General features: G+C 44.5%; 1 protein-coding gene across 4 annotated transcripts; it reads right to left on the bottom strand.

The window, feature by feature from the left end:
* Positions 1 to 304: 304 nt before the first annotated feature.
* Positions 305 to 11,304, bottom strand: IL7 (interleukin 7). Of its 4 annotated transcripts, none has more exons than XM_030012823.2 (5): positions 10,899 to 11,304; positions 7,354 to 7,496; positions 3,745 to 3,831; positions 2,815 to 2,967; positions 305 to 1,355 (listed from the first exon to the last, which is right to left on the bottom strand). In XM_030012823.2, exons 1-5 carry the CDS (start codon positions 10,906 to 10,908, stop codon positions 1,203 to 1,205), a joined length of 546 nt encoding a protein of 181 aa, XP_029868683.1. In that variant the 5' UTR covers positions 10,909 to 11,304; the 3' UTR covers positions 305 to 1,202. The 4 variants fall into 4 exon arrangements, with proteins under 4 accessions (XP_029868683.1, XP_040979119.1, XP_040979118.1 ...); XM_041123185.1 differs by lacking the exon at positions 10,899 to 11,304 and adding an exon at positions 10,610 to 10,685; XM_041123184.1 differs by lacking the exon at positions 10,899 to 11,304 and adding an exon at positions 7,624 to 10,041.
* Positions 11,305 to 11,677: the final 373 nt, after the last annotated feature.

Here is an 11,677-nt window from a genome sequence, read left to right as displayed (position 1 = left end):
AGATTTCCCACAGTATTTAGTCCAAGGCAGATACCTAGTATGGAAATGTTTACCTAAATTGGCCAGGTTACAAGCAACTAAGAAATAGGTATTTTATAACGTGAAGTCCCAAGCAGCTGGAGGTTACATTACTGGCTGTGCTTTTAATGATTAGCTGTGAAAAAAAGCTAAAAAAGGAGTAATGATACCCAAAAAGTCAACAGCCCAATTCCATAGACAAACATTTTATTACCAAAGGAGTTACAATATCAAAGTAAGAAACTGCAAAAGAGTTATAAACAACTATAAAAATACTTCTATTTATCCAAAATTAAATATGAACACTTTATTAGTTAAATGCCAATATATTATTCTCTGAAAATATTCACACATTTTAAGTCACGTTTGTCTAATATGTTAAACACGTTATATAAAATCATTGCATATAAGAAATCACAATGTGAAGGAAAGAAATTCTAGCTCCTCCTGCAGCTAACTCTAGGATAACCAAATATATAAGGCTAGTGCTGTTTCCAGTCAGCTGAACAAACTTACATTCAGGCATCTCCTTTTTCACCTTCCATAGTTCTCGCTGTCTCGCCTCTACTTCAGCCGGTAGAAGTGTGCTACATCTCTCAAAAATCAGTACCCTTCCTAAGTTTTTCAAAGAGTTAACCTTTTTGCTATTTTTCCAAACTTAAATCAGTTTGCAGACCTATTAGATACCCACACTGAAAACATTAATGCATCAGCAGAACAGCCACAAGATCAGCTGCTTGTTTGGTACATTGGTCCTGTCCGTCCTTGATGCATTTTGCATAGATACAAAGAAACCAGCTAATTTTCCATATTGCTTTCTTCACCTGCAGCTTCTAAGATGGTTTTATAAATTGCTGTAGACATGTAAGTAGATTGCTTTCATATGACGGTATTAAAAAGTGACTTGAAAGATCAGAAAATCCAGAGCACGAAGGTGGGACACAGCCTTCTGCAGAGTTCTTTGTTTCAAACGCTGGTCTTTTGTTTCCACTTCTTGGACTTCAGCAGCTTGGTTTAGCCGTTTCTGTTTATTCTATCTCCAGGAACAAGGTACAGTAGCTTTCTGTCAGAATTCTGGCATAAAGTGTTCATATAAGCGAGGACAGTTACTCGAAGAATGCATATAAAATGCAAAGATACCAAGTAATGCCACTTCGAAAGAAAAGAGCAGGATTCACCTAGAATCACCTGGAAATTATTTTTTCAAATTTATTCCAGCAGGATCGAAGGCTAGATATATTTTCTTTCAGTTCACAAAATTCTTGGTTACATTTCTTTTTGGACTCTTCACCTGTTTCTGTACCTTCTTTATTATGTGTATTTACCTGTGTGCAAACCTGAAAAAGAATAGTTTGTTATTGTTAATTGAGAAGGGCTTATTCTTTTCCTATAGACATCTTTTAAAACAAACTGGTTCCCCTGACATCTCAATAAATAATGGAGGTGCCTTACATGGTAATTAAGGCACAAAACGTGCCATGGCGGTACACAGCCTGCATCACTCTGACATTCTCTCTCTGAGCACAGCCCTGCTGCCACCCCTGCCCACTGGACTGGGAGAATGCAGCTTCCACACACAGCAAATACGAAACCAGTGTGTGCAACTGAGAACATGTACGTCCTCTGTCAGTGGTTTAAAATTTATTCTCCAGTATTTGAAGGACTGGAAAAATAAAGGCGATTAAATTGTGAGCCAAATTTCAAAAGATGCGGCTGCATCTGTGGTGCCTTGAGATGGGTGGAACAAGACAGACCTGTTCCCAGGGGTTGGCGCTGTGGCCTAGTGTTCAGGATCTCACCCAGTGACAACATGACCATGGTTCTTGTCCGTATTCAATGACTGTTCATGATTTTTACCAACTGACTTTAATTGGTCTTTAAATAAAACCAGACATCCATGAGGTTAGGCGGGAGTTTCAAGAGTGACACTCTTTGACTTCTATGACTTAACTGGGATACCCTTTATGGTAAGACAAACGTTGGATTCACTACAGGTGGCTAAGCAAAATATAGACACCAACGTTACTCTGAAGAGCTGGTCCTAGATTATAAGAGTTTCTCCATTTCAAGGAGAAAAAGAATGAGTTAAATGCAGCCTTCAATCCAACTATTTATGCCAGTCATAAAGAATTATATCATTTCGTGCCTATGGGGACGCTTTTTGATGTTGGTCAATATTTTTGTGTTCAATAGTTAACTGTGAGCCACACTTAGAAGAACGCTCTTCCTTTGCTATGGTAGTCTGTAGATCATTGCGGTAGATTTGAGTGACACATCAAAAAGCAGATTCTGCCAATGACTAAAACTTCAAATATTTTCATATCTAACTGTTCTTGTTGAATTTGAGATATTGTGCTTAAAATAAAGATCAAAGGGATTATGGAAAGGAGAGAAACTCCCACTAATTGTTTGTTGAAACAAACCAAATTTAAACATTAATCTTAGGGTAGAACGCCAATGAGAAGTAACAACTATGATTTTATACACTAGAGAAGTTAAAGGCCTTCTTTGCACAAGTGTGGTCTTTGTCTTTTACTGGAGAATTAACTCGGGTATTTCAGTACTGAACCAGAGTATGTATCATCACTATAGACTTCCAGTTCATTTGTCATAGTCTTTGCACTGGGCTTAATGTCTACTACAAGACATATGCTATACAGAGCAAAATTCGTCATGCATATAACATGTGCATGATAGTTGTACCTTTAAGAGGTAGATATGATAGTCTGTGTTGAAGAGCACTACGGAATAAGTCACAATACTTCCAATAAACTGTAGACCATCACTACCACTCACCTTTTCTTTTTTATGTCTTTCACATTTGCACTGTAGAACCTGTAATGTCCCACATGAGACTAATGCTGCTTTCCATCTGAAGTCTTTGCTGATTTTTTGCTTATGAAAGAATCTGAGCATGTTGCATGCCATACTCTGTAGTGATTCTATCTCCTGTAAAGAGAGCAAGACAAATATGTCCTGAAAAGTCTGTGCACCATTAGTTCTTTATAATGTTGGTTTGTCTTTAAAAAAAAGCTCCATCAGTTACCATTAGTTTCTTTTGCTTTCATAATGCCAATCCTTTCCAATAAAACACATGGCTAATCTGACCTACCTGCCATCTCTTCAAAATATTTAAAGTATCAATTTGTAGTAGTAATAGTAACAGCGTAAGGATGTTAGGGAGAAATATTAGCCATAATGAAATCAGCTGATGCAGTTAGGAAAACAGTGAATGATTTTTGGAGTCAGTTCTTCTATCAAGTCATGATAAAATTTGCAGCAACAGCTGACAATTGTGCCTTCTGTCATTTGAGATCTGCCCAAACTATTCAAGCTTTCCGATCTGAAGTGAAAAGCTTAGCTAATATGATTTTCTGTGGAAAAATGAAAACAGATGTTGGAAAATTTTTATGTTTACTTCCATTGGCAAAATAAAATAAGTTTTCTGTACTATTTTGGATTAAAAATATAAAAGAATCTTTATAGCAGAAAAAAAAAGCATTTCTTGGATATGGAATTGCTTAATATTTTAATTTTTAAAATATCAATTTACTTGACAAATTGTGTGATTCCAAATTCAAAAAAGGAACAACCCTGAATATCATGATTTGACTATTAAAAGGTAGTATTACGTTCTATCACAATATGTTATTCAGGACTGGACTGTACAAAGAAGCCATTTGAGTTTGTATTCTCTAAAGTAAATTCTGAGAAGTTAAATTTTACCTGAGTATCATTGCAGAAAAACACTTTGCTATTTTCATGTTTTTTATTCTTGCAGCACCTGTCACGATACTCTGCAGACATATTTACCTGTAAAATATCATATATGTTTAAACATGGAAGTACTTTTAATCAAGTGAGCCAAGTTTCTCACTAGCAGCTGGCGACGTCAACACTAAATTGTTCTGTAGCATCTCTTTATGTGTAGCAGGGTCAGCGTACAATTCTGAGCTTTTCTTTGGCAAGCAGGCAAAGAACACCCCAATCCAGCTACAATTTCTAAAGGTATTCACAGAATCACATAATATCACAGGATGGTTGAGGTTGGAAGGGACCTCTGGAGGTCATCTGGTCCAACCCCCCGCTCAAGCAGGGACACCCAGAGCAGGCTGCCCAGGACCATGTCCAGACGGCTTTTGGATATCTCCAAGGATGGAGACTCCACAACCTCCCTGGGCAACCTGTGCCAGTGCTCGGTCACCCTCACAGTGAAAAAGCATTTCCTGATGTTCAGAGGGAACCTCCTGTCACTGGTCCTGGCACTGGGCACCACTGAAAAGAGCCTGGCTCTGTCCTCTTTGTACCCTCCCTTCAGGTATTTATAGGCATTGATAAGATCCCCCTGAGCCTTCTCTTCTCCAGGCTGAACAGTCCCAGCTCTCTCAGCCTTTCTTTATTGGACAGATGCTCCAGTCCCTTAAATCATCTTTGTGGCCCCTTGCTGGACTCTCTCCAGTAGCTCTGTATTTCTCTCGTACTGGGGAGCACAGACCTGTACACAAATTATTCATTTTAAACTTCCATATTCTATTGAACTACTTGGTTCTTTGGCATTTTAAAACATACAAGAATAGTTAAATTGTACACAGTCACCAAATACAATGTTTGTCAATGTTTGTTTCAATACATACACGCCCCAGGCATCTAAACAGATTGTAGCACTCTGCATATGCACTAACAGAAGATGTCCTAAGCAATATCACTTGCTCCCTTTGCGTGATCATAATCTTTTATCAATGTGAGGGGTTTTTGTTCTACTTTGACACTTGTCATTGACAACTGAACCCAACTCAACAAAATTCCTTCGCTTTCTTCTTCAGCCTGTATCCAGATAACCTAATACAACCAGAAGGGCTTTAAAAAAGGCAGCTCATGACAATATTGGGTTAGATCTCCTCACTTAGCCATGCATATGAACACATTAGACAACTTAATTCTTGAAGGTTTTCTGCAGACTTTTGTGTATCGTTGCCTGTATTTCAGAAGTTCACCCAAGATGAACAGAACTTCATCCAGGAAGTGTTTTCAAAACCAAGAGTTTAGGGAGTCAAATATTGACTGACAAAAAAACCCCCAATGTTTGGAAGATAATGCACATCTCTGCTTGTACCACAACAGAATGAAGTTTTGCTGCAGTCCCACAGCACCAAGATTTATAAATAAATAAATAAATAAATAAATAAATAATCACCCTAAAACCTATATATCTGTGGCTTCCTTTGCTAACTGCTAAGGGATTTATCCGTTCTCACTGACTTCCTCAGATCATCTTTAGTATAACGTATAACATTTCTGAAGGCAGTTAATTGGCTGTGACTAAAGCAACCTAAGGGAAATCCTGGCCTCAAAAAAGGCATTAGTAAAGATCATATTAACTTACAGAGGTCTAGTATATAACCCACTGGTCATCTCCATAACTGCCTCCAAATGTCAGGCTGAGGGACTGAAAGTTACTGACTTTGGCTCTGCAATTGCACGGAAGTGCCTGGTGGGCAGCTGCCATCACCCAAATAGCACTGTCCATAATATTTGCTGTTAAGTTATAGTGATAAGACTATACACTGATTTTACATAGAAGACAAATGAATCTCTCTTAAACTGGGAAAAATAAAGACAGGAAAATGAAGAAACGCACAGCAGTTGCTTGTGCATGCCTATTCTAGGAAGTGAAAGCTTCAGAGTTCAGTACATTCCCATTACCTTTCACAAACATAAATTCATTAAAGTTTTATTTATTTATTTATTTGGATAACAGGTTTAGTTCTCATACAGTCTCCTAAAAAATTCTATCTATCATCTCCTAAAAAACTCTATAATATTTATTACAATTAAAAAGACAAAGACTTTCAAAATGTGTCTGGAAGAATGGCATTGCTCCATTCAAATCCTTGATGGCACCCTGGGGCACGGAGTGCATGAAATTGGGCATTGCCACCTGCAACCCGGGACACCCCCCAGCTTCCCTGACCCTGCAGCTCCAGCAGAGCTGGGATGCACCTCATGGCTCTCCACCACAGGAAGACAGCAGGATCTGCTTCACGGAGGCTGTTAGTCCTCTCATCTTGTTTTCTCTTATAGGTCAGCTATCTTATAACTGTTCAGCAAGATTTATTTTTGTTCTCTAGGAAACACTTGTTTTTGTCAGAAATAAGGTGACAAACTAGAGGGGCTACTTATCTGTTCTAATATGGCCGTGATTATTTTCCCCAGCTTTGGTGCCTCATTCAGGATAACGTCATTTATCTACAGACAAGTACCTTTCTCTCTTCATAATCTCAACAAACACAACATGATCAGAATGTTTTTGAAGATTAAATGATCGTTCCCTGACCCTAAAGGTATTTTGTTTCCAGATGAGGGCTGATGTGTCTTGGTAGAGAAAGGTTGGAAACCACTGGCATAATGCTCTGAAGGATGGTGAGGGATTGTAAGTGTGAAGAAATACAATGGCTCCTGATTTCACCTTTGGAAAAGCACTGTATATCATTTGTATTTCATTCAAATAGATCTTGATTTAAGACTGCAACAGCATGGTGAGTTCTCGTTTAGTGACAAACTCAGAGAAATCCTATTTTCATAGAAATGCCTCTGCTAATCCAACTACGAAAAGTGCTTTCTCCCATGAAATTGTTCTTGACAGATTAATTTAATTGTTAATAATTCATGATGAAGAGTTGGAAGGTAGGTGTTGGGCATGGATTGGTAAACTGTTACGATACCGTTTTGCAAAGTTGTAATAATTCTGGCTGATAAAGCCATAACGGAGGAGATTTACAACTGAGAAAGTTAAGTTTTTCTCTGCTGCCATCTAGAAAAGTTGATTGTTGGCTAAACAAGACACATTAATAGGTAAAATACAAATAAACTGTTATTGTTGTATGGATTTTGTGCCTCTGTGCATTTGTATTCAATGGACAACAAAACTTCAGTCAAGAAGTCTACAATTAGTAGAACAAAATACAGATTGTATAATGCTTTCTTCTCTTGATAAGAAGATATAAATAGAAGTAGTCATGAAATTACTTCAGAAAAGAGTACTTTTTAATGTACTATACTATTTAGGGCCAAATGGTACATGTGTCTAACTACATGGTGCACTGGCACAAATACCTGTATCACCATATCTGTACATGCAAATAGGCAGCATCCATGTATTTCAGAGATCTTAAAGATACTGAATTGTCATACTGCCTCAAATAAAGCCACCATTCCAGGATAATGGTGATTTAAAATTGGTCTTTTATTGTATATTAACATTAGAGCTTTTTTAAACTATTATTTGCTATCATCTAAAAATAATCCTTTTTTGAAAGCCCAAGAGGTATTACCTACCAGCTCATCGACGTCGTGGCTTAGTATATTCTCATACTTCACACGGATTTCCGTTGTTTTATTTCCCATTGCACAACTAGATGAATTCACTGGAGGCAGAACAAGGAGCAGTGGCAGAACCCGAAAGATAGATCTAAAAAAGGCTGGATTACAACAAGAGCAGTTAAGTACATATTAAATGCCATAGACTGTATGCTGTATTAACAAATACATTCTGTAATCTGTTAAAATAGTTTAAAAGGGATCTTTGTACAGCCAAATGACTTGTACCTTGAGGGAAGGATTCAGCTCCAGATTAAGGCGCTATTTGGGTGTCTAAACTCCCTCAAACTCAAGGATGATTTAGCCAGCGTGGTTAAGAGCCTACAGCTACTGAGCTGACCACCCACTTGGTGTCTACTTGGGCTGAATTCATCTCCAGGCTTCACTGCAAGCGTTGACAAGGTCTCTCCATTGACTGTAATTGGACTGTAACCACCTAGTACATATGTAGACAAGTTAAGCGTCTTAGTCGAATTGGTGTAGACATTCAAGTGTCTTGATCTGCAGCTGAATCTCATCCTAATTGTCCATTTTTCATGTGATAAATTCTTCAAATGCCCATGAACGCATCTTTACATCAAAAGTGTGTTTAAACACATTTTGGGGCTGACCAAATGTACAAATGCATACTAGAGGCCATAACATGAGATAAGGTGGCAACACAACCTCCTCTGCAAGACTTTTTGCCATTTTTGGAGCAAATCTCACTGCCCCTCACTTCGTTTCTCCCTTCAGTGGACCATCATGCTTTGCTCAGAACCCTGGTCTTCTGTCCTTGCATGACATCCAGGAAAATATGAGTTCTGTGAGGATGGGCAGAGAGAAAAGACCAAAATATCAACAGAGCCTGAAGGGACTGACAGGGTAACCAGAGGCTGCAGGTGACTGGCCTGATGCTGGGAATGAGGGAGACTGGGTACGGGACGATATCGGGATTAGGAAGCTCATAATTGGACTCTGGCTTACAGCTAGACTGGCTAGGATGATGCTTAAATGGAAGGTTTGGGGAAAAAAACACAGCTACAAATGTAGGTTGGAGGATTAGCAAAGATCACAGCAGGTTCCTGGACCAGTATGAGCTGTTTCTACCCATCTCTGCTACTCAGTAATTGTGGGCTTGCAGCCAGGAAAGGCAGAAGGGGTGCCCTGACCCTAGCTGCTACTTTCCTTCCTCTCCGGCGAGGACGAGAGCACTGGGTACACTCAGTCCAGCGCTCAGAGATGGGCGTCTCTGGATTTGCGTGTCACTAGTAAATCCCAGCTGCAGAAAGAAATCTTGAGTAACTAAGAAGAAAGCAATGAAACTTGACCACAATCTTTACCAAGCCACCTAACCTCCATGATGCAAGAACCACAGCCACACCATGCGCTCATCTGCCATTCAGAGGAACACAGTCCCTCACAGCCCATCCCAGCTGACTCCCACTGCACACTGCTGCTTCAAAGCAGAACGCATTACCACTTTTCCTGACTACCAAAGCCTTCTTTTCTGATAGATTACTTGAGAACATGCTGTGGTGTACACCTCTGTCCTAGAAACGGGACTGGAAAATTTTTACCTGTGCAAGTTGAATTCCAAAATTCTTCCTGTGCAAGCTGCCTGCCAAATTTTAATGGGAAATTTGCTGGCCTGCAAACCAAATTTTCCAACCTTTTCATATAGCGATCAACTGAGGTCTATTAATATCTCAAAAAATCTAGCCTGAAGAGCTAAATGGATCCTAAATGGATCCTACATGTAGTAAATATAAAAACTAGGTAAGGTGGATCTATTATGATCTTCAAGCTCCAAGTGGACACCTGACTTCCACAGAGCTTTACCTTTGTAAATCTCTACACTAACTATATCTGTGCCAAGGGAATTATCAGTTTGTAGAACTGAGATTTAATATTTTAAAAGCAGTTGACAAAAAAATGCAAGAACTCAATTACAGGACAACATTTTCCCAATATAGCATTGCACCTCGATTCCAGTGCAAAAAAAGAACTGCATTGTTTGTTTCCAAACAACAGTGATAGAAGCAACTCGGATATGCTGCTTCAAAAACATGCTTCAAAAGACACAAATAACAATCTTCTAAATTAAAACCAATCTAACAGACTCCATTACTTAAAACTTGGTTTGTCCAGCAACAAGTGGAGATAATAGGGGAAAACTGTAAAGTCACTTCTTTTATTTTTACTTTCTCCGTATTGTACAGATTGTGAATCTTTTTTAAATGAGGAAGTCACAGAATGAAAGCAGATAATTCTGAAAGAGATGTTGCACACTCACGAGGTCCCTTGACCCATCGCAGGATCGCGATGAAACCTGCTCAGACATTCCTGAATGAGTCCTCTGGAACCCATTAGACGGCTGTCATAAAAAATTCCGCGAGCTTTGGACTGAGGAGCGAAAGGATTTTTCTTTAAGTTAGGTGGCTTCAGAAGAAGCGGCACTGATAGCGCTCCACGCGACCAGCGCTTCAGAAGACAGGGAGCGTGTCTTACTGGGAATACCCCATCCTTTCAGTAAAGTCCCCAAAACTCGTAAGTCGTCTCTGGAAAGCCCCAAGACATTCTCCCAGGAAAGCCGGGAAGAGTCACTATTCCAGTATTTCCAAACACGAAAAAGCCCCTCTTGTTTCTTCCATCGAAAAACCCCTCCCGCGCAGGCAGCCTGGAAGCGGCGCTCCGGGCGCGCCCGCGCCGGAGGCGCGTTCCCGCCCGGCCCCGGCGGGCTCCCTGCAGCAGCCCGCCTGCGGGGCCGCCCGCACCCCCCCCGCCCGCAGCTCCGCCGGCGGCGCCCGCTGCCCCCCGCTGCCCCGGCCGCCCAGCCCCGCTCCGCAGCCCGCAGTCCCCGAGGGCAGCGGTTAACGAGCCCGCGTTTCCTCCCTCTGCCTCGCCGAAGCCGCGCGGAGGCGCGGGCGGCAGCGCCGCGGCTCCGCGGGTCGCCCCTGCCGCCCGCCGGGCGACGGGACGGGGCTCCGCCGGCCCGAGGGCGAGGCGTCCCCGGCGCTGCGCGGCACCTGCTCCGGGCGCGGCCCGCGGGGCGGCAGGTGCCCGCGGAGCGGCGCGGAGCAATGCTTCCCCGCAGCTCCCCCCCCCCGCCCCGCGGCGTCCCGCTGCCTCCGCCGCTCCCGCGCCCCGCTTCCCGGCAGCGGGCGGGATGGGCACCGGGCGCTTTTACTTTCATTCTGAGGGGAAAAGGGGAAAAAAAACAAAAGCAGCAAACCTGGGAATTTCCCCGGCCGTCACCGCGGGTTTAAAAGGGCACCGGGCGGCACCGCGCCGCCACAGCAGGCGAGGCGGCGGCGGCGCCGGGAGCGCGGAGACAGCGGAGCCGGTGAGGAGCCAGCGCGGCCGCGGGAGCGGAGGGTCGCGGAGCGCCGCGGCGGAGCCCAGCCCGGCCCGGCCCGGCCCGGCCCGGGCGCAGGTGGAGCGGGGCGCCCCGCGCGGCTCTGCCCTCCCGCGGAGCGGAGCGGAGAGGCGCGGCGCGGCTCGGCGGGGTGCGCGCTCCTTACCATGGAACATGGTCCGCGGGGGGGGGTGTCAGGGAGCTGCGCCGGCGGCTCCGCGGTCATGGTGGCGGCGCCGTCTCACCCATGGTGCCCGCAGCCCGCGGAGCGCCGCGCGGGGGGGGGGGCGGCGAGAGGAGCCGCGGCGGCCGGACGGGGCTCAGCAGCCCCCCGCCGCCCGCCTGCCGGGGGGGGACGCGGCTGCGGGCCGGCCGGGCTTTGCTTTTCCCATGGGTCTTCCGCCGGCGGCAGGTACTTTCACTTTCTGCTCCGCCGGCGGCCGCGGTGCTCCCCGCCGCGGCCCCGGGCTCCGCGGCCTCAGCGCGGCGAGGCGGGCGCGGGCGGCTGGCCGGCCTCCAGGGGAGGAGGCATCCCCGCTCCGCCACCGGGGAGGTCGGCAAGGCTCCCGGGCCGGGCGGAGAGGACCGGCGGCGGGCGGGGACCCGCCACCGGGGCCGGGGGCGGGGGGGGGGGCGCCGTCGGGATCCCCGCGGGCGGCGCGGAGCGGAGCGGCTGTGGCGGGGCCGTGCCGTGCCGGCGGGGGTTACATAGAGCCCCGGCTACACGCCCAGTGCCGTGTGCGCGGGCAGGGAGGGAAGGATGGACCTTGGCAGTGCGCGTGGAAAGAGCCGCTCATCCGCGGGGAGGAAACCCTTAAAAAAAAAAAAAAAAAAAAAAAAAAAAAAGGCAAAAAAAAAGCAAGCCCCAACCGCGTTCTGGAGTTGCTCTTTTGGAGGAGAGGGACTTGGTTTCTGAGCTGCTCCGCAGTGCCCTATCGTGGGTCG

The sequence above is a fragment of the Aquila chrysaetos genome, chromosome 4 (assembly GCF_900496995.4).
Source record: "Aquila chrysaetos chrysaetos chromosome 4, bAquChr1.4, whole genome shotgun sequence".
Lineage (NCBI taxonomy): Eukaryota > Metazoa > Chordata > Aves > Accipitriformes > Accipitridae > Aquila > Aquila chrysaetos.
The sequence above is the reverse complement of the archived record's forward strand: the minus strand, read 5'-3'. Positions and strand labels throughout refer to the sequence as shown.

What these genes read in the sequence shown, in the direction of transcription:
- IL7 (XM_030012823.2), bottom strand. An exon ending in GCCACGACGTCGATGAGCTG is followed by an intron (nt 3,832 to 7,353) that starts GTAGGTAATACC and finishes GATATTTTACAG; the next exon opens with GTAAATATGTCTGCAGAGTA. An exon ending in TTTTCTGCAATGATACTCAG is followed by an intron (nt 2,968 to 3,744) that starts GTAAAATTTAAC and finishes CTCTCTTTACAG; the next exon opens with GAGATAGAATCACTACAGAG.